General features: G+C 47.8%; 1 protein-coding gene across 3 annotated transcripts in view; it reads left to right on the top strand.

The window, feature by feature from the left end:
* GLB1 (galactosidase beta 1) overlaps positions 1-16,751 on the top strand; it is an 82,490-nt gene extending 65,739 nt beyond the window's left edge. For all 3 annotated transcript variants that reach the window (XM_019799458.2, XM_002919037.4, XM_034662275.1), the window contains one exon: positions 16,171-16,751. In XM_019799458.2, the coding sequence (XP_019655017.1) occupies positions 16,171-16,440 (270 nt within the window). In that variant the 3' untranslated portion in view covers positions 16,441-16,751. The remainder of the gene's footprint in view (positions 1-16,170) is intronic.
* Positions 16,752-22,868: the final 6,117 nt, after the last annotated feature.

The following is a 22,868-nucleotide window of genomic DNA, read 5'->3' as shown; positions in this document are numbered from 1 at the left end:
TTTTAAAAAAAAAAAAAAAAGAATCTCTCTCTCTCTCCCTCTCCCCTCCCATGTCTTCTCTGTCTCTCAGAAAAATAATCTCATAGATTATTTAGAAATGTGTTATTTAATTTTCATATATTTGTGGGGCTTTTTTTCAGCATCTTATTTTTTATTGATTTCTAATTTAATTCCTCTATAAAATTCTTCTAGAAGAAGGAAGAAATTAGGCAAAGACTTTTTAGATTTGAACACCTAAAGTATGATCCTTTAAGGAAAAAGTGATAAATTGGATTTCATCAAAATTAAAAATGTTTGCTCTTCAAATGAAATCATTAAGAAAATGAAAATCCAAGCCATAGACTGGGAGACAATATTTTCAAATCATATGTCTAGCAAAGTATCTGTTTCTAGACTACATCAAGAATTCTTACAACTCAATCATAAGAAGATAAACAACCCAATCAAAAAATGTGCAAGTTTCACCAAAGGAGATAAACAAATGGCTGATAAGTACATGCATTATGCTCTCAACATCATTAATCATTAGAAAAGTACAAATCAAAACCACAGTGAAATACTACTTGACACCCACTAGAATGGCTATACCAATAAAAGGTGGACAATAACAAATGTTGGCAAAGATGTAGAGAAATGAGAACCTTCCTACATCACTTGTGGGAACGTAAAATGGTACAAAAACTTTGGAACACGGTTTGGAGGTTTTTTCAAAGGTTAAACACAGAATTACCATAGGACTGAGGAGTTCCACTCCTACGTGTATACCTGAGAGAAATGAAAACTCACATCTACCCAAAGACTTATACACAAATATTCAGAGCAGCATAATTCATAATAACCCCAAACTGGATATAATTCAAATGTCCATCAACTCATGAGTGGGTAAATAAAATGTGGTATATCCGTACAAAGGAATAGTGTTCCGTAGTAAAAAGGAGCAGACTACTGATACAAGCTACAATGTGGATGAATCTGAAAAACATGCTAAGTAAAAGAAGCCAGACATAAAAGACCATATGTTGTCAGATTCCATTTGTATGGAATGTTCAGAGGAGGCAAATCTACAGAGACAAAAAGTAGGTTGANTTCAGAGGAGGCAAATCTACAGAGACAAAAAGTAGGTTGATAGGGGCGCCTGGGTGGCACAGCGGTTGAGCGTCTGCCTTCGGCTCAGGGCGTGATCCTGGTGTTATGGGATCGAGCCCCATAGCAGGCTTCTCCACTAGGAGCCTGCTTCTTCCTCTCCCACTCCCCCTGCTTGTGTTCCCTCTCTGGCTGGCCGTCTCTATTTCTGTCGAATAAATAAATAAATAAATAAATAAAATCTTTAAAAAAATAAAAGTAGGTTGATAGTTGTCTGGGGCCGATGGTGGAAATGGAGAGTGATTGTAAGTAGACATGGGGTTTCTTTTTGGGGTGATGGAAATGTTCCAAAATTAAATCGTGGTGATGGTTCCACAGTCTTTTTAATTTATTGAAACTTGTTTCATGACCGACCATATGGTATTATCTTGGTGAACATACCTCCAGAATGTTCAGCTGTGATATCTTCTCTCGCTATGTGTTTCTATCCCCGAAACTCTCATGTCTCCGCAGCCTGCTCTTGGATCTTATTGATGACCTGAAACTCTCCACCATTAAGGCCACAGTTCTTCCCTATCCAGCCTAGACATCACCACTATTCTTTTTTAAGCCATCAGTGGCCCCCTTGACCTTCCACTGTGTCTCCTTGTTCATCCTCTATTTTGAGTGGGTCCACCATTGGCCTTTGCTTCTTCACCAGTGACTGAGCACTGCCAGGGGGCCTCTCCAGTGTGCTCATCAGGACCCGGATCCTCACACTCTCTCCTGGGGCTCTGGAGGCCCCCAACTTACCCAGCAGTCTTTGGTCTCTTCCCCTTCCCCAGCTGGTCTTTCTAACCTTCACCTCTCCCCTAAGCCACCGTACTCCTCCCCCACCCACTCATCCTCCTTGACTGCTATCAAGTGTAACCCCTTTGTTCCCTCAGCTTCCTGTCAGACTTATCTCTGCCTCTACCCTCACTTCCTGCCCAGTGGCCCTAAGAGGAAGTCTAAGCTCTGAATCCCCTCCCCACCTTCTTCCTCCAGACCAGGATCCTGCTCTCATACCTCCTGTCCTGAATTTTGTCAGCCTTTCGAGTCTTCTCTGCCAACTTCCAGGTTGCAGCCAAGAAGTGACATCTGGGGTCTCTAAGACCCCAAAACAAAGTAAAACCCTCTCTGGATCTTCCCACTTTAGCTAGCGGGCTTGTTCTTCTTCCCTTGCGTCCTCCTTTCCTCCCCTCCTTCCTTGTCCCCTTTTCCCTCTTGGTGTCCTGCTGTGTCATGTATCTCCTTTGTTCATGCTTTTTCACTCCCTCACACTGCCCACCCGGCCGTCACACAGTCATCTGTCAAGACCAGCCTTTCTCCTCGAAGACCCTTCATCCAGGAAAGGCCTGGCCCCGCCCTCCCTTGAGCCCCTTCTGTGCCCCACCTAGACTCCTCACACTTCAGCTGGCACCTCGGTTTCACCCACTGGGTCATAGGCTTCAGAAGGGGCATTTTTTAAAAGCTTCTCCACCATCCTGCTCACCTCCTGGGACGTGATTGCTCTGTAAATGCTCTCAGGTAGAAGAGTGCCCAGGTGGCTGTGTTGCTAAGCTCACCCACCCCCTGGGCACACCCGCCCCGGGGGGGTGGGGGCGGGGGAAGAAAGCCCGTGGGAGGAGTGGAGGCCCTTGGGCAGCCCTGTTGGTGATGAGGGGCTTTGCATGGTGCTGTGGCTACAGGGCCAATGCCACCGAGAAGACAAACCATTGCTCACCAGGTGGTATCAGTTTCTTGCTTTAAGAGAGAGAACTTTTAGGGGATGTGAAGCAGAAAGAGAAGCTATGTGTGACAGGAAGGATGAGAAGAGTGGCGTGGCTCAGGTGGAAGCAGACCTGACAGACGGACGGCCCTTCACCAGAGGCAGAGGGAGTTTTGTCAGGGAGGGAATTTGAAGTGAGAGAATGGTAGATGCAAAGGTGCAGACGTGGAAAAGCATGAGACATCTTTGGAAGTCAGAGGGGCTTCACCTTGCCCAGGTCATCAAGGTGTCACACCCGAGGGTGCCTGGCCCAGGCGTGGTGCTCAACACTTCAGAGACACGGCCTCTGTAATCACCAGAAGAGCAGGTGTAGTGCGATACCCTGTCGTTACCTCTCGTTTGCAGGGAAGCAGCTCAAGAGAGCTGAGGGACTTGTGTGAGGAGAAGTAGGTGGTAGCCCAGCTCCCTGAGCCCCAAGTCTGTCTGACTTGCAGGCCACTCGGCAAGGCAGGCTGCAGCGTAGAGGGCCTGGAAGGCCAGTGAGGAGCCGTGCTGAGGATGGAGACAGGGCTCCTCACTAATGTTGCCTGATGGATGGGCTGCTCCTGCATGTTTGGAAGGTCCACAGACACGTGATATTTACAAATGTGTCAGAAGGTTGGGAACCCCAAAAGCCCATGGAATGCATATGTCCCCTCAAACACTAGTACACCAATGGCCACAGCAGCATTACCCAAAATTCTCCAAAATTAACCAGAAGGTGGAAAAGCTTGAATGTCCGTCCACTGATGAATGAATAAACAAAATGTTTATTATATATGTAATAATAGAAAATTATTTGGCAGTAAAAAGAAATGAGGTAGTCATATATGTTACAACATGGATGACGCTTGAAAGCATGTTAGATGAAAGGAACCAATCACAAACCATACGTGTGGAAGGTTCCATTTATATGAAATGTCCAGAATAGGCAAATCTACAGACAGAAAAATCAGTGGTTGTGTAGAGCAGGGAAAGGGGTGTTGGGAGGGAGCGTGGGGAGTGAATACTAAGGGGTGCGGGGTTTCCGTTTGGAGTGATGAAAATAATCTAAAATGGATTGTGGTGACGGCTGCATAGCTCTGCAGTGTTCTCACAGCCACTGGGCTGTACGCTTGAGAGGAGTGAATTGTATGGGGTGTGAAGTACAGCTCAGTAAAGCAGACAAGAAGACCCGTCCACCGGATTTGTGGACCTGGGTCACATGGGTCCGAAGGTCAGAGGACATACATGTAAGACAGTGCAGACTGTTTTCTGTTATTTTCTTTCTTTCTTTTTTTAAGATTTTATTCATTTATTAGAGAGAGAGAGAGAACAAGAGCAGGGAGGAGGGGCAGAGGGAGAGGGAGAAGCAGATTCCTCGCTGAGCAGGGAACCCGACGACACAGGGCTTGATCCCAGGACCCTGGGATCATGACCTGAGCCGAAGGCAGATGCTTAACGACTGAGCCACCCAGGTGCCCCTCTGTTTTCTGTTATTTTCTGGTGAACAGTGGTCCCTGTTATGGAGGACAGTCCCAGGCCAGCTCCCGAGCTTCTGAGTGACCATCAGAAGCAGAACAAACAGAACCCATCCCTCCACAGAGCCCTGAGTTCTGACTTTGGGAGAATGAGCACTTTGGCAGATGTGGGGGTGGGGGTAGGGGTGGACTGAATGACACCTGAAGCCAGAGCCATTCCGAAGACCCTGCCTCTGGACACACCGACGCTCTGCCACCCTCCTCCGTCAGGGAGGCCCTGTCCCAGCCTCTGGGCTTGTGCTCTTCAGTTGATATAAAGAAACTGCCTTGATTTAGTGAGCGAAGTCACTGATAAGGGTGATTCACGAGATTTAAAAAAATCATTTCTGATTAGGATGTGGCTTTCTGGTTAAATGCCCAACCATCAGACTGGGATTACAGTGGGAAGTGGTCAGGTATGTTTTGCTCTTTCCAGGAGACACAGGCCAGCATTTCGTCTGCACAGAACTCTTCTCCGACCACGAGCTCCTAAGGCAGGCGGTGTGCTGGCTGTGTCGTGAGCACCTTACCTCAAGTGTCCCATTGTGCCCGCGCAGTGGTTTGTGCTCTTTACCTCCCGTCGCACACTGTGCCCGAGTCCCGTGTCAGTACCCACCGCAGGCATATGAGTGTGGTAGGTGCGGCTGCGGCACAGAGCATGTCCCACTTTCCTCAACCAGAATTATGTTCGAAAGCTAAGAATCAAAATAGAATACTGACTAAAAGTAATTTTATTTTTTAAAGCAAGTATTCCCTCTTTCAAGATGTAGAAAATCATGAAATAAAAGAATTTCTAACAAAGGGCTGACAGGGCACCTGGGTGGCTCAGTTGGTTAAACTCAGGTCCTGATCTGGGATCGAGCCCGGCCTCAGGCTCCCTGCTCGGGGAGGAATCTGCATCTCCGTCTCCCTCTGCTCCTCCCCGCGCCGCCCGGCTCGTGCTTACACACACTCTCTCTCTCTTAAATAAATAAAATCTTTTTTTAAAAAGGGGCTGACAAAAATCCCTTCATATATGTAAATTATTTCTGCATCTTGCTTTTGAAATTTCTAATGCCCTCATCATTTGGTCTTCCTGGTGCCAGTGGGGCCTGGTCACCAGAAACACCAAGTGATCAAGTGATTGGAACTTTCAGCTCCACCCCCCAACCTCTGGCTTCTTGGGCTAGGGATTGGGGGCTGGAGATGGAGCTCTGTAAAAACTCTAGAGCTTCTTGGGTGAGTGAACACATCCAGGTCCTGGAAAGTACACCTGGAGAGGGCAAAAACGTAAGTAAAATCTTTCCCTGCGTTCTGTGCGCCATTCTAGCAAATTATTGAACCTGAGGAGGAGGTTATGGGAACCCCCAATTTGTAGGTGGTAGCTCAGAAGTATGGGTCAGAGCCCTTTTAACTTGTGATATCTGACCCCAGCTCTAGGTAGGTGATGTCATAATTGAATTGTTGGACACGCATCTGGTGTCCAGAGAATTGGAGAATTGGTTGGTGTCACAGAAAACATCCTAGAAGGAGCCGGGAAGGGAGTGATAGAAAGTGCAGTTGGAAAGGTGGTTTCATGGCCTCATGTATCAAGGAATTTGGATATTACCTTGAGACCTTTGTAGGACTAGGGGCAATTTTAAGCATCAAAGTGATATGATCAAATATGGCAACAGTGTGTAGAAAGTACCAGAAACTACGAAGTACTTGATGACTGGTATTCAGCATGTGAGCAGGAAGGCAAGGGCACTGCTACTGGGGAAGACATCATAATTAAATGCTATAATTTCAGATAGTGGTAACAATTAGGAAGAAATCAAATGTGACGATGCAATCTAAAGTAAGGTATAAGGGTGAAGATTTTGCTATCTTATATGGCATAATAGTTATCTATTGCCGTGTAACAAATTTTACCCAAAAATTTAATGGCTTCAAACTATGATAAGCATTTATTAAGCTCACTGTTTTTGTGAGTCTGGAATTTGGGACTAGCTTAGCCTGGTGGTTTTGGATCAGGGTCTCTCATGAAGTTATAGTCAAGCTGTCAGCCAGGGCTACCTCTGAAGGCTTGACTGGCTCAGGAGGACCCACTTCCAAGGTGGCTCACTTCCATGGCTGTCAGGTTGGGGCTGGCTGTTGGCAGGAGGCCTCAGTTCTTCCCCACACAGGCCTCTCCGTAGGTTGCTTGAGTGTCTTCATGACATGGTGACTGGCTTTCCCCAGAGGGAGCGATCCAAGAAAGGGAGAGCCAGGCCGAAATGAGCCTTGGAAGTCACATAGCCTTCATCACATCTGGTTAGTTAAAAGAGAGTCATTGAGTCCAGTCCCTGTTCTTGGGATAGGATTAGATTCTGCCTTTTGAAAGGAGAAGTGTTAAGAACATATGGACAGATTTTGAAGCCACCACATAAGGAGTAGTCAAGGGTGCCTCTAGGAGAAGGTGGCCATTGAGACCTGAAGGATGAGACCAAGTCATCCATGTGAGGAGCCAGAGGAGGAATATTCTGGAACCAGGGAACAGCGAGTGCGAAGGCCTAGAGTGAAAGATCCTGTGAGCAAGGAGTAGAGCGTGGGAGATGAGGGGTTGGCTCAGGAGGTGGAGATTTTAGCTTCTCCTCACTCCTGTGGTGGCACTAAGCAGAAAGTCAAAGAGCTGACCGGCTTTAAAAGCTCACTTCTCAGTGGAAATGGATTATAGGAGGGTGAGGCTTGATGCAGGAATTCCTGATGGGAAGCTACTAAAGCAATCCTACAAGAAACTGTGGGCTTGGGTGCTGGTGAGGAAAAATGCAAGATTCATACTGAAAAGAAAAGGCAGGGTCTTCTGCAGGATCCTGTATGGTGTTCAAGAGAAAGTAGTCAAGAAGGATGCCAGAGTTTGGGGCCCGTGTAATGGGAGGGGTGGGTGTGGTTAGCTTCTGCGGTGGGAAGGCTGGAGCAGGTCAGGTGAGGTGCTGGCGGGGATCAGAAGCTCTGTTTTAGACATGTTCAGCCTCAAGTACTTATTAATCATCTAATCTCCGAGAGGAAGTGGCCATGAAGTCTGGAACATAGCAAAAATAAATACGTAAGTAAAGCTACATTCAGTACAATGAAATAATGTTCTCTATGTTGTCAGACCTAATAGCCATCCTGTAGAAGACCTGTGGGTCTTGAGTCTATACGTAAAATCTGCACAAATCAGGAGGTGGGCTGCAATGCAAGTTAAAGGTATATATTCAGGGGCATCTGGGTGGCTCAGTCGGTTAAGCATCAGAATCTTGATTTTGGCTCGGGTCATCATCCAGGGTCATGAGATCAAGCCCCACACCGGGCACAGAGTATGCTTCAGATTCTCTCTTTCCCTCTACCTCTCCTGCTTCCCTCCCCCCCGCCCCCGCCCAGCTCATGCTGTCTCTAAATAAATAAATAAATACAATCTTTAAAAAAAAAAAAAAAGCTATCCATTCATATATTCAGTGCTTGTAATGGGAATGCAGAGGTGGGGTACCCATCCCAGGTTTGGAGCTGTTGGGAGAGGACTCAGTCAGTAGAACTAACTCCCAAGTGGGGTGCCATGGGGAGGAAGTGCCCTCTGCCCCCACACTCGTCTGAAGCTGTTCTTGCCAACGCCACCTGTTGACACATCCCCCAGATATTTCTCAGGCCTTGTCTTACTTGACGTCTTGGCAAGTAACATCTGACATGAGTAACCACCCCCTCCCTGGAAACTCTTCCCCTGACTTCCATGAGAAATTCCTCCAGGGTCTCCTTCCCCTCTTTCTTCCTTCCCAGGCTTCTCTTTCAGCTCTTATGCTGCAGTCCTCAGGACTTGGTCCTGGGCCCCCTTCTAACATTTCCAAGGGATGTCATCCTCACAGATGTGCCAGAATACCCCAATTCCCAGCTCCAACTCAGCATTTGTGAGGACCCAGAGAACCACATCCAGCCACCAGTGTTGAGCCTGCCGCTGGAGCTCTCACAGGCACCTCCAACCTGCTACATATAATACAGACCTCTTCCTCCTCATTAGCCCTGACATCTGCTCCTCTGCTGGAGAAGGGGTCCAGGGAGAAAGAATGAAGCTGGGACTTCAGTGTAGTGGGGGTGTGCAGGGGGAGGGTCCCACTGTGGGAAATTACACTAGCAGCTGCATTTATTGAGCACTTACTGCATGTCACTGGGCTGAGAGCTCACATGTGTCCTTCCACTTAGTCATTTATAACAACCCTGAGAGGGGCACAAATACCACTAGGCAGCCCTGACAGGATCTGGTGACTGATTAGTAAAAGAGGAACTGAATACTAGAAAATGACTCTACTGTTTTTAAATTGGGTTTATAAACATCATTTCCTTTACTGAAAAGTAGCATGCTAACGCACCTTGATGTGTATCAGCTAGCTTTTGCTGTGTAACAAACCGTCAGACCTCAGCGGTTTAAAGTAACTACCATTCATTCAGCTCGTCGTTTTGAGTATGGGCAAACTGCGCCCTACTTCTGATCTTCTCAGCCGGGCATGCCCTGGTCAGCGAGGGGGCTGTGCTCCCGGGTGTTGGCTGTCTGTCCACTGAGGTGACAGAGGAGATCGGGCCATGTCTCTCTCATCACCCAGTAAGCTCTCCCGGACTCCTTCATGTCATGACTGGCAGTGTTCAGAGGAGGAATGCCAATGTACAAGGCTTCTTAAGGCCCAGTTCAGAAATCACAAGACACTTCTCCATGTTCTTTGGTCAGAGCAAGGCGCTAGACCAGCCAGATTCTGTCTCTTGATTGGGGGAGCTGCAGAGAACTGGGGCCATTTCTGCAACCTGCCACAAGTCTTAGCCTTGTTGACCCTACTTTCATTCTGAATCTGAAATGCTTTTTATATTTTATGGGCCTGATTTACAGTTATTTTTACCCCCTACAAAGTCTACTATTTCCATCTAATTCATTGTTTCCTAGTCACAAGTCTTATGAGCTTGGAAACTAGAGAATCAAACTTCTTTCCACCAATATATATTAATTTGGCACCAAAACGGGGCGCCTGGCTGGCTTAGTCCATAGAGCATGCAACTTTTGATCTCAGGGTTATGAGTTCAAGCCCCACATTAGGACGTAGAGCTTACTTTAAAATAAATACATAAAATTTAAAAATGCTTCAAAAATTTAGTAACGGGCGCCTGGGTGCCGCAGTCATTAAGCGTCTGCCTTCGGCTCAGGGCGTAATCCCAGCGTTCTGGGATCGAGCCCCACATCAGTCTCCTCCTCTGGGAGCCTGCTTNGAGCCTGCTTCTTCCTCTCCCACTCCCCCTGCTTGTGTTCCCTCTCTCGCTGGCTGTCTCTATCTCTGTCGAATAAATAAATAAAATCTTTAAAAAAAATTTAGTAACAAACTTGTGAGAATTATGTGTAAACAGGAGTAAAGAGGCTCTGAGTTGAAGGGAGGGGGGTCTCCTGCAATTATGAGTGCATGGTATCTTGTAACAAGTACTGAGCAGTTTGTAGCTTTGTTCCAGATTCACAAGGTGGCATGATGCCCGGTGTTAGGTGGGGTGCTCTTGAACAGGTCAAGCAGTGCTGGAACTTTGGGGGCTGAGAAGGAAAGGAATTTATGTGTGGTGTTTGAAAAAAAGGAAGAAGTGATTCATCTTTTATGCTAATATTTTATGTTTTCATGCTTTAATTCTAGTTGCGTCTGTCATAAAATACAGGGAGATCACAGAGTTATTTATTGCCCCAAGACCAAGGAGGAAGCAGGGAGTGTGGTTCGCACCAGCTGCAGACCCTTTTGGGTCTAAAGGAAGCAGAGAATTCATTGCCTCCCGGGCACTGCTGTTCAGTGAGATCTCTTTACCACCGTATCTAAGCAAGCCCCTCACTATTTTACCTTTTTTTAAAAAAAAATTCTTTTTCTTTTCTTTCTCCCAAATTAATATCACAGTTACTCATTAATTGTGTGTAGGGAGAACCTTTTAACCTTGAGAATTGAACCTTGGTCTGTTCCACTTGAAGTCCTCCAACTGTCTCCATGACTTCTCTCAGCGTTTGACAGAGTCAGCGTTCAACCAGACTTTGTTGGGGTTTTTTTTATAATAATTTTTTATTATGTTATGTTAGTCACCATACAGTACATCCCAAGTTTTTGATGTAAAGTTCCATGCTTCATTAGTTGCGTATAACACCCAGTGCACCATGCAATACGTGCCTTCTTCATACCCATCACCGGTCTATCCCATTCCCCCACCCTTCTCTCCTCTGAAGCCCTCAGTTTGTTTCCCAGAGTCCATAATCTCTCATGCTTCATTCCCCCTTCTGTTTACCCGCCCTTCCTTCTTCCCTTTCTTCTCCTACCGATCTTCCTACTTCTTATGTTCCATAAATGAGTGAAACCATATGATAATTGTCTTTCTCTGCTTGACTTATTTCACTTAGCATTATCTCCTCCAGTGCCATCCATGTTGCAGCAAATGTTGAGAAATCGTTCTGATAGCTGAGTAATATTCCATTGTATATATGGACCACGGCTTCTTTTTTTTTTTTTTATATTATGTTAATCACCAAACAGTACATCCCCGGATTCCGATGTAAAGTTTGATGCTTCATTAGTTGCGTATAACACCCAGTGCACCATGCAATACGTGCCCTCCTTACTACCCATCACCAGTCTATCCCATTCCCCCACCCTCTCCCCTCTGAAGTCTTCAGTTTGTTTCTCATAGTCCATAGTCTCTCATGTTTCATTCCCCCTTCTGATTACCCCCCTTTTCTTTATCCCTTTCTTCCCCTACCGATCATCCTAGTTCTTATGTTCCATAGATGAGAGAAATCATATGATAATTGTCTTTCTCTGCTTGACTTATTTCACTTAGCATTATCTCCTCCAGTGCCGTCCATCCATGTTGCAGCAAATGTTGAGAAATCGTTCTGATAGCTGAGTAATATTCCATTGTATATATGGACCACGGCTTCTTTTTTTTTTTTTTCATCTGTTGAAGGGCATCTCGGCTCCTTCCATGATTTGGCTATTGTGGACAATGCAGCTATGAACATTGGGGTGCATATGGCCCTTCTCTTTACTACGTCTGTATCTTTGGGGTAAACACCCAGTAGTGCAATGGCTGGGTCATAGGGTAGTTCAATTTTTAACTTTTTAAGGGACCTCCACACTGTTNAGTCCATAGTCTCTCATGTTTCATTCCCCCTTCTGATTACCCCCCTTTTCTTTATCCCTTTCTTCCCCTACCGATCCTCCTAGTTCTTATGTTCCATAGATGAGAGAAATCATATGATAATTGTCTTTCTCTGCTTGACTTATTTCACTTAGCATTATCTCCTCCAGTGCCGTCCATGTTGCAGCAAATGTTGAGAATTCGTTCTTTTGATAGCTGAGTAATATTCCATGTATATATGGACCACGGCTTCTTAATCCAGTCATTTGTCGAAGGGCATCTCGGCTCCTTCCACAATTTGACTTTGTTGATTTTGAAGGAACACTTGCCGTACATTTGAAAAGTTTGAAATTGTGACTTAAAACAGCATTGAAAATTTTGCTTTAAGTTCTCAGGAGAGGATTGTGCTTATCTAGAGAATTTAAAACAGACAGACACACATTTGTCTGATTAACAAAGAAGCAGGTCACACATTTCTTGGAACCTAATGTTTATTGGAAATTATCACCTTGGTGATAATAGCAGAGTGGGGAGTCTGCCAGAGGTCAAGCCATGGTCAGGGAAAGTTAGACTTTGTCACGGAACTGTTTTAGCTGGGACAGCCCCATGAAACCCCAGAAGCCATTGGTATGCACTCCAGAAAAGCTGGGAGGTAAGAGTGAGCCTACTTCTACTAACATGTGCATACTTTCCTCTTGCCCCCAATAATTTCAGCATAACTTTTTAAAGAGAAACAATAATCAGAGTGTGTATATTTTTAAATAGAATTTTTTTTAATTTGACTTTTTCTTTTTTAAGATGTTATTTATTTATTTGACAGAGAGAGCACAAGCAGCAAGGAGGGGCAGAGGGAGAGGGAGAAGCAGGCTTCCCGCTGAGCAGGGAGCCTGATTTGGGCTGGATCCCAGGACCCTGGGATCATGACCTGAGCCGAAGGCAGATGCTTAACCGACTGAACCACCCAGGGCCCCCTAAAATTTGAGTCTTTTAAAGTAATTTTTTTACAACTAAAAAATCACAGCGCTAATCAAGGAGCCGTGCAAGTATTTTATTTTTCTTCCAGTGAACAAGATTCTCTAAAACTGTTAAGCTGGGAGCAGAGGAGCCTGGAGTATTCTTTCCGTAGGACTTCATGTCACCCCTTCATAGAATGTGTTCTCAGGCAGAATTATCAGCCAGTCTTCCCTAACAGGTGTGGCTACGTATATACCGAGTATCATTCTGCTGAGCGCTGAGAGTCCCACTGTGAGCAAGATGGACCAAGTTTGTTCCTTCATAGAATCTGTGCTGGAAATAGCTGATAAGCCAGTAATCAAATTATACAAAAAGAGCAGGAGGGGGATAGTGTGTGACGTGGACTAGAAGGCCCAGGATTGAGGATGACCACAGGTCCTGTCCCTGAGGTGCTGGTGGGGCTGAGATCTCTGTGTCAGAAGGCTTGGGATCTGGGAGACCAGCCCTTCAGGTGGTGGGAACAGTTATTGCTGGGAGGGAGGCAAGCTTGGCGTGTCCAGCTGACAGGGAAAAGTCCAGGGGGGATCTGAGTGGGCAGGTGGGGGGCTGGCGCAGACCAGGCTGGGAGGACGCAGGCACCGAGTCGTCTGGGGCCCTTGGGGAGGAGGCCGGAGGCAAGGGCACACAAATCATCTGATTTTCATTCTGGAGCTGGGCACAGTTTATAAAGGGAGGCAGGGGACCTGTGAGGAAGCTGCAGGAGCCTGAGACAGCATCGATTATGACTTTCTCTAGAAGACGGCTGTGAGGGCGGAGGGAAGCGGAGAGATTGTGGTCTGATGATGAAATGCCAGGCTTCTCACCATTCCGCCGCTGTGCTAGCCATGTGGCTGTTTAGGTTTAAATATGAATTAATGAAGAGCGAAAATTCAGTTCCTCCTCGCAGTAGCCACATTTCGAGCCCTCAGTAGCCATTGCCAAGTGCATGTAGCCGCTGTGTGGGGCAGTGTGGCATGTGCTGTCATTGCAGGGAGCTCTGTTCAGCCGGGGGGCTTCAGAGCGTGGGCCTGTGACCCATTTTTTCCAAATTCCTTGTTTGTTCCTTCCAAATTCTTTATTCCTGTCCTGGAAGGGCAACTAGGCTACCTTAAACTTCGTTTAATGCCCATTCTGTTAGGAGCTGAGAGTGGAGGGACATTTTGTCCTGAAGAAGTTCATGGCTTTCTAGAATTAACCAAGGCCACGGAAGGTATACCCCTGGGTTCAGGGAAAGTTAGAGGGTATATGCAAGGCACTGATCCCCACATATTGCGGAGTCATCTGGGTGGGCCAGGAGGCAGAGTTCGTATGGGAGTGGAAGGCCCACAATGGCCCACGGTGATCGTTTGGGGGAGAAAAGAATAACTGGACTAGATCGTGCTGTGTCCAGAATTAAGGAAGCAGTTAGGAGAAAAATTATATCAACTTTGATCAGCAACTAGGAGCGACAGTTTAAGGTCATGTCTGTCTGTCACAGTGCAGTCTGTGGAGATATGAGTATTCCCTAGTAGGAGTGAGACCTCACACAAATGTGGGATGAGCCAGAAAAGTGAAAGTCGGAGAGGGGCCAGGGAGTCAAAGGCAGACACACCAAGATCCCTGCCAAGCTGGTCAAGCCGGCCCCTGGGGCTCTCAGAAGCAAGTCTAGCTGCCAGAGTAGTACTTTGGGGAACTCACGAGAAGGTCTTTGGGACTGTTGCCTGGTGAGGCTACTGCACAATTGGTCTGCAGGGCAGCATTTAGGAAGACGAGCCCAACATGGAGCAGAGGACCGAGGACAGGCTGAACCTGCAGGTGCCCCTGGTTCCGTCAGCCCTGTGTCTGAGATAACCACCCCCCCCAAGGGCAATGGCCTCAGCTTCCCTTCCCCTTGCCCAGTCTCTAACAGGGTCCTCTTTCAACCAACTTTAACCCAGAACCCTCTGGCGAAGGGGATTCAGGGAAACGGTTCCCGGCTTTCCAGATGGACGTGTCCGGTTCAGCACAAGGGAAGTGAGGGACAGTCCCTTGTATCCTCATGAAAGGGCATTTCAGGCAAGAGAAGGGATCAGACCTCCACACTGTCTACCTCGTCATTGGGTCGGAGTGGACTCGGCTCTTATCGGGACATACTATGAAGCCCGTGTGCCGCTCACAGCCCTCCCGCCGCTCTCCCTCTGAACCTGTCTCCCCCTCGGCCTCAAAGTACAGTGCTGCTCTTCTCTACAACTGCAAAAACAAGGCACTGGCAGATCTTCAACTGATAAGAGCCCGGTAGAGCTGTCATTGCCTATGCCTGGTAGGTAGGATTAAGGTAGCATATCCCGTGGTAAAAACAAGAGTAAAATAGTTCTGAGAACTGTGAAACTGTCATCCTTTCTCTAAATGACTTAATTCAACAGACAGATGGTTTTCAATCACTGGCCTCCTTTGTAGGCATGTGAGCACCAAGATCTTTCTCATGTTAGTGTGGGGAGCACTGCCGCTCCCGGGGCTCTGCCCCCGGCGCCAGCCACACGCTGACCACCAGACCGCGCTGCCTCCTCCCGCTTGCCCCGTCACCAGCGTGTGCTGAGGTCCGGTAGCCAGGAAGTAGCAGGACTACGATTGGAACCCAGGGAGGAAATTCAGATGGAGTGAGGATAAAGGGGACACCTGGAGGCCGAAAAATACCCCAAGTGAGCAGCTGAGTCATGAAGCGGGCAGGGGTCAGGGCTCAGCAGGTGACTCCGTGGCTGAGCCTCCTCTGGGGCGGCCCCAGGATATGGGCCACTGTGGATAGCAATTTCTTTTCTTTTTTTTCTTTTTTACTATTAATTTATTTATTTTTATTGTATTATGTAAGTCACCATACAGTACATCCCTAGTTTTCTTTACTTCTCCCTCGTCCCCTTCTCCCTTTATCCTTCCTTCCTTCGTCTCCCGTGTATTCATTCTCTCTCTTTCATGTGTATGATCTCCCCTCAACCCCCCTGCCTTTCTTTGTAATAGAATGTTCCACTTATTCAGCCGCCTGGTAAGTGCCCCCCTGTGAGCAAACCCTAGCCCCTGCAGGGGGCTGTGTAGACACACCCAAACATGGTCCCTATTCATTAGGCGTTTCTCTCCTCTCGGTTGTATAGGGGAAGAAGCTTCTACTCACAGAAATGTTCTTTGCAGCATGTAGGCTCACATCTGCTCCTGGGAGCAAGCGTGGCCTCCCCACTGTGTTTGAGGATGGCTCCTGGGACCTGGGTTCCTGAGCTGCTGCAGACCTTGTGCTCATCCCGTGCATGCAGCCCCCGTGGTTGAGACCTGCCTCAGGAAGGGGGAGTGAAGAACTAGAGCTCGTCTCCTTGAGGGACAGCTCAGCAGTTCTTTGTGGACAGAGACGTCAGAGAGGGGCTGGCATATGGAGGCAGCAGTCCCCCAGGACCCAGGACAGCATTGCGAAACTCAGTGAAACTGCCACAGTGTTGGCCAGTACTGGCCAGTACTGACCAGTCAGAGAACCAAACGTGTATTGTCCTGAGGCAGGAACGGGTGTTTGGGGCAACTTTTTGTGTTTTCTGCCCTCCACCCCCTGCCCGACTTGGCCAGTCATCTCAGCAGGGTGCAGGAGCCAAGGCTGGCATGGGCCTGGGTCTCAGCGCCTTTGTGAGGGCATTTTCTGCCTCTGCCGCTGCTGGCCCCGGGTGTCAGGCTCCCCAGGGTTGTCCATGCCCCAGGGTTGATGGTTTTCTCTCTCTCTCTCTCCAGGGTCAGGTGTGGATTAATGGCTTTAACCTCGGGCGATACTGGCCAGCACGGGGCCCCCAGATGACTTTGTTTGTACCACGGCACATCCTGGTGACATCGGCCCCAAACACCATCATGGTGCTGGAACTGGAGCACGCGCCCTGTGGCGACAATGGCCCGGAGCTGTGTGCCGTGGAGTTTGTGGACAGGCCGGTGATCAATGCCACTCTGACCTCTGGTCATTCCCCTCCACACCTGCCTGATCAACAGTCAGGAATGGACTATGTCTGATGGCTAACCGCTGTGACCCTTTGGAGTTTCCGCCTTACACATACCTCGCATATCCCCCGTGTAATGCCAGCATTCACTGGAAAGTTCGATTGGAAAATAGATTTAGCATGTGCATTTCTCTGGAGGTTTCCGGGCAGCCTTGTGGCGCCCAGCCCTCCACCAGCGGGGGCCGCTGTGCATGCGTGATGAGCGTGGTGGCTCGGGAAGGCACGATGCGCCTGTGCGGTTGGAATGAAAGCTTTAAAGGTGTTCCTGATTTTTATTTTGGAGGAATCATGTCTTTTTGCGAAATAAAATTTGTATTCAAATGATGTTACTGTTTTTCATGTTGAGCAGGTATTAAATTATAGGTTCTGATTTAAATCATAACTAGACTTGAGTAGGTCGAATAAGCCACTTCACTAACTTGCAGTTCAAAGGAATGGAAAATCGTCTTGGTTTGATCTAGTGGACTGCTGCTTCTCTGATCCTCATTTGACTTCCTTTTGTGTTTCTGTGATGTCTACTAGGTAGCCCATAAGTACAACTCAAAACCCAGTGCGCAAACCGCCTAAAGGATCAGCCGTGGAGAGTGTATACAACGTGGCACCTCTGCGTTGTGGGATGCCACGTAGCCACGAAAAAGCTGATGTCAATCTGTAAATGAAAACACTTTCGTGATCTGCTCTGTGAAAAAAGCAGATCACCTTAAATTTGGTCCTGTTGGTGTGTTTAGACATCAGAACTGCACATATCCACGCAACACAGACGTTGATACGCATACACTTGAGTGTGTGTGCACACGGGTACACGGGGACGTGGCATTGCAGACTATGCATGTCCTGCCATGGGGCAGTAGCTCTCATTGGTTGGGCACTTGTCCTACACCATGCCCCCTTCCGAGCATATTATATATTTCATTCACTCGTCCCTCGTGAGAACTGAGGAACGTACTATCGTCTTCCCCGATTTACCAGCCACGCAGGCTGTAGATGGTAGAGACAGGATCGGAAGCCAAGGCACTTCGGTGCGAGTGTCCAGGTGTGCCCTGCACACATAATGTATCAGTACATGCTTATGTTCCCACGGGAAAGGATGGGAATGACGTAAACCAAAACGTTACTTGATCGTATCTGGATGGTAAAGAGAGAGTTTACTTTTTCTTTTTTGCTCACCGTGTGTTAAATCCTTTACAGAAAAGATGTGAAAGTTTTTAAAGGAGGAAGAAAGGAAAGAGTTTTGATGCTGATCTACAGCATATTGTCACGATAGTCATTTTCCATCTCACAGACCTCAATAACGAGTATGTGGGACTCACCAGGGAGTACCAGAGCTCTGGCCAAGCGAGAACCTCTGGGTTGAGGCAAACTGAGCCTAGAACTTTATTTAGGATCATGTTCCGTAGTGTCTTTGTCTCGATGTCCTACACTTGATGTTTGAGGCATACCGCAGGGCAAAGGAGGTGCTGCGTGGACCCGTGTTCTCGTTACTTTCACTGCTGGTTACCGACAACTTGAAGAATGATACTCCAGAACTGTGCCCCGTTATAAGCTTTGGAAAGAAACGGAAGACAGTCCCTTGCAAAGCATTACGTGTGTTGGTAATTGCACCTCCACTGTTCCCAACACTCCCTGTCGAGGTTCCAGAAGACTCAGGCTGTGGAGCCGGGTGTGCTCACGAGAGCGTGTGCCTGCATTCTATCCGCCCTGTCTTCAGAGCCACACTCCGGTAGGCAGCAATCCTCTCTGACAGATGAAAATATGGAAGGCTTCAGTGAGAGGCGGGGTTGGATTGCAATCTGGTCTGTCTCCATCCAAACCAGTGTTGGGTCAGTGTGAAGGAATCCCTCTTAACAGCATCCCGACATCCCCTGTCCAGGGTGGTGTGTTCCGGAAAACCAGATCTTGATACATGGATTGTACCACCGTGGACTCCTCACATCCCATCCAGCTCTCCATACCACCTCAGAGGGGCATACATTTCACCTATGATGCCATTCTTAAAATATGACGTGCCTCGGTGTGCCTGGGTGGCTCAGTCGGTTAAGCAGCTGAGTCTTGGTTTCAGCTCAGGTTATGATCTCAGGGTCCTGGGATTGAGCCCCACATCGGGCTCCCCACTCAGCAGGGAGTCTGCTTGTCTCCCTCTGCCCCTCCTCCTGCTCTCTCTCTGTCTCAGTAAATAAATAAATAAATAAATCTTTAAAAATAGGTGGCTTCAGGCACTCCTGATTTCTCAACTCTGTGTATGGATTCTGCCTCTGAAAATAGTAAGAGTAACACCTTTATTGCCTGCGATGTAAACCTTTTATATTAAACTTATCTTTAAGCTGATTTTAATATTCTGGGACTTTTAGCACATTCTCAGTCATCCTTGTAATGAACGTTGTGACCTAATCCTTTGTAACCTTGTTTAGATGTACCCCAGATTCGTATGCCCTACAGAACATCTTGTTTTAAATAGCTTTAAATAGCTTAGGGAGGGGTGCACCTGGGTGGCTCAGTCTGTTAGACATCTGCCTTCCACTCAGGTCATAATCTCAGAGTCCTGGGACTGAGCCCTGTGACATGCTCCCTGCTCAGTGGGGAGTCTGCTTCTCCCCCTCCCTCTCCTCCTCCCTCCCTTGCTCCTGCTTGCACACTCTCTCTCTCAAATAAATAAAGTCTTAAAAAATAAATAAAAAATAAATAGCTTTATTGGGGACGCCTGGGTGGCTCAGTCAGTTAAGCATCTGACTTCAGCTCAGGTCATGATCTGGGGGTCCTGGAATCAAGCCCTGCACCTGACTCCCCACTCAGCAGGAAGTCTGCTCCCTCTGCCCCTCCCCTCCCGCCCCCCTCCCTGCATGTGCGTTCTCTCTCTCTGTCTCTCATTCATATAAATAAAATCTTAAATAAATAGCTTCATTGAAAAGTAATTCATATACCATAAAATTCACCCACATCAAAGTACGGTTTGATGAGTTTTACTAAATCCATGCAGCTGTGCAGCCATCCCCACAATCCAGTTTTAGAACACTTCACCCAGAAAGTTCTCTGTGCAGGAAGTCTTCATTCCCACTCCCACCCCAGGCAACCACTGACCTGTTTGCCGCCTCTGTGGTTGTGCCTTTCACAGGGATTTGCTGTCACCAGGATCACAATGTGCGGCCTTCCGTGTCTGACTGCTCGTAGCATCAGGCATTTGAGGCGCATCCACACTGTGATGTGTCCAGGAATCGGTTCCTTTTTATTGCTGAGGAGTATTCCATTGTGCGGACACAACACATTTCGTTTATCCATTTGTCAGTTGGCGAGCGTGTAAATTGTTTCGGGTGTGGGGCATTCTGAATGATGATGGTGTGAACATCTATTTATATACAATTCTTGGTGTAGTCATAGGTTTTCATTGCCCCTGAGTAGAATTGTTTAGTCATGCGGTAAACGTGTGTTTAACTCTTTAAGAAACTGCCAATCTCAGAACATCGTTTTCCAGGCTAGCGAGGACCGAAGAAGCAGCAGAGTGCACTCGGCACGGTGCGGTCTGTCCGCAGTCGTTCTCTGTCCTCTGTCTTCGCCCTGAGTGGCTGTCTGTTTGCCTCTGTCAACCTGTCAGTCTTTGTTTCTCAGCAAACTCAGTTTATTCAGAATGAGATTGTTTTGTGCTCATCTGAGTTTGGGTTTTTTCATTGTTTCCCCAACAAGCAATGTATCTTCTGTCAGATGACACAAATAGGAAATGATCTTGTGTGGTCTTTGTTTCTTGCCTTAGGAGAAAAAAAGTCATTTTCTGAAATTGCTGTTTTAGTCACCGTGAAGGATTCTGTCTGGTCTGTGGTAGACTAGATGGCTGATGTGAGCCACTAACTCGTGGGCTGTGAGGAAAGTCCAGTCAGTGTCCAGACTGCAGGAGGGGGCGGCTCTGGGTTTGAGCCCTGGCCCTGCTCTTGGTACGACTGAGTGCTATATTCTGGGTCGTCCCTGGCCCTGCAGCCTGTGGCAGTGATGTTTGTTGACTGGACACCCAGCAGCTGTGTAAACGCCCCATGAAGATTCTGAACAGATTCCCCACCACACAGTTGCTCTGCTTGCATCCTAAGGGGCTTTCCCACATGTGAGGAAGCCTCCCACGAGCTTCATTCCCCTGAACTCCCCAGGCAGAAGCACTGTGTCCCCAGCTGAAACAGGACAGGCTCTGAGACAGAAACACAGGTTTCTGTTCCCACTCCACCACTTACCACTGGCGCGGTCTAAAAAAAGCGACTCACTTATCAGCTTCAATTTCCTCATCTGCTACGTGTGGGTCCCCACCTCAAGTGGTTTTAAATCCAATGCAACAATCATGAAAGCACCTCAGACAGCACTTGCCATGTAGCAGGTGTTACTGAATGCCGGTTGGATCCTTTTCTATGACATTGCTCCACAGAAGCTGCTGAGCCATCATCTGGAAGCCTGAGGGATAAGGGGTGAAGAAATGCCACCTACAACACACCATCCTTTCCCTGGATCCCTTTGTGTTCCACTCAACAAGCTGGTTCTCCTGACCAGGCACTGTGCTTGGCTGAAGGAAGCAAAGGGGAGAGAGACAGTGTAGTGTAAAACATGGACGCAGACTGGCCGCGGAAGAGGAGCTTCCACAGAAAGCAAAGGTGTGTCATCTGTCAAGACCCTCCAGCATTAACATGACACTGAGGGGGGAGGGGATTGGTGGGCAGCAATTGGAGGGCAGCCCCAGCCTATGGAAAAGACTCCTGTTCTCAAAACCTAAGTAGGGCCCTTCTGCCACAGCAGCCATTGAAGAGAAGCAGCCATGGCTCTGTGCCACCCATGGCCGTGGGTCTTACTGAGGGCCACAAGACAATCAAGAACGTGAGCAAGCTGACGCACAGCTGCCCACAGCACCGCACCGAACACACCAAGTTCATGCAGGACGTGATTTAGTGTGTGTGCACTTTTGCCCTCTATGAGCAACGCACCAAGGAGCTGCTTAAGGTCTCCAAGGACAAGTGGGCCCTCGAGTTCATCAGGAAAAGGGCCAGACTCACACCCATGCCAGAAAGAAGTGTGAGGAACTGAGTAATGTCCAGCCACCATAGGAAGGCTTCCAAGGCCGCCAGGAAGGACTCAGACCCTCCTAGCACTATGCATAATAAAACCTTTACAGAAGAAGAGGACAGGACTGGGGGGTAGCCTTCCAGTGCCAATGGATCGAATTCCTAGCCCAAGGGCATTTTTCATCATTGTGTACTGTTTTGGTTGTTGTCTGTTATTGCATATGAAGCACTTCTATTAAGTTTGTGTCAGTGGCACAAAACAGCTATTTTGTGATGTACATGATTCCATGGATCAGGAATCTGGACAGGGGCAGTAGGATGGCCTGCCTTTGTTCTGTGATAGCTGGGGCCTCTGCTGGATACTGGAATCATCTGGAGTTTCCTTCACGCCCATCTGGCATTGGGGCTGGGATGACTTGAAGTCCCTCCAGTGGGACTGTCCCTGAAGCAACTCCATGGGGCCTTTCCATGTGGTTCTGGCTTCCAGTGCCGAGATCAGGTTCTCAGAGGGTGAGCAAGCTTTCCAGCAGAACCAGGCAGAACCTGCATGGTCCCATAAGACCCAGACTCAGGTGTCACACAATTCCATGGACTCTGCTGCACACCCAGATTCAAGGAGAGGGCACAGAGATCCCATCATTTGATAGGAGGAAGGACAAAGAATTTGTGGCCATTAAAATAGTAATAATAACCCTCTCAAAAGTACATACAGTGCTGGGTTGTAGCACAGCCAGTTTTGTGTATTTCTGTCCATTCCACTGAAAGTCTAAGAACACCCTGAGCATGAACTGAGTCCTATTTACCCTTGGCCCAAGCCCCCACAGGCAGAGCAGTGTGCTTGGTCCACAATACATGCATTTAGCCTGTGTTTAATGAATTGAATTCCTCTCTTTTGCAAGTTAGCTGGCCCCTGGTGATCCCACAGGTATTAACTAAAAAGGAATTGTGACTCTGAACCCAGACTAGAAATCCACTGTGTAAACCAGCCACCAGCCATAGTCATGCTGGTGTGAGAGGGTGGGCACTGCCCTTAAAGCTCAGTCGGGTTTCCCCCTTTATTTTCTTTGGTGACATCTTCCAATTTAGATTTCTTTTTTCTTTTTTTTTAAAGATTGTATTTATTTATTCGACAGAGATAGAGACAGCCAGTGAGAGAGGGAACACAAGCAGGGGGAGTGGGAGAGGAAGAAGCAGGCTCATAGCGGAGGAGCCTGTTGTGGGGCTCGATCCCAGAATGCTGGGATCACGCCCTGAGCCGAAGGCATACGCTTAACCGCTGTGCCACCCAGGCGCCCCTCGATTTAAATTTCTGAGCAAGAGGGGCAGACTGCCCAATTTGCTTCAACTTTAGTTCTTGCTCAGCAGTGGGATCTTTTTTTCCAGCGCGCTCAGGCCACTGTGGTGCACCTGTGCTGTT

The sequence above is a fragment of the Ailuropoda melanoleuca genome, chromosome 6, assembly GCF_002007445.2.
Source record: "Ailuropoda melanoleuca isolate Jingjing chromosome 6, ASM200744v2, whole genome shotgun sequence".
Classification (NCBI taxonomy): Eukaryota; Metazoa; Chordata; class Mammalia; order Carnivora; family Ursidae; genus Ailuropoda; species Ailuropoda melanoleuca.
Note: the sequence above shows the minus strand (reverse complement) of the source record. Positions and strands in the feature narration are given on the sequence as shown.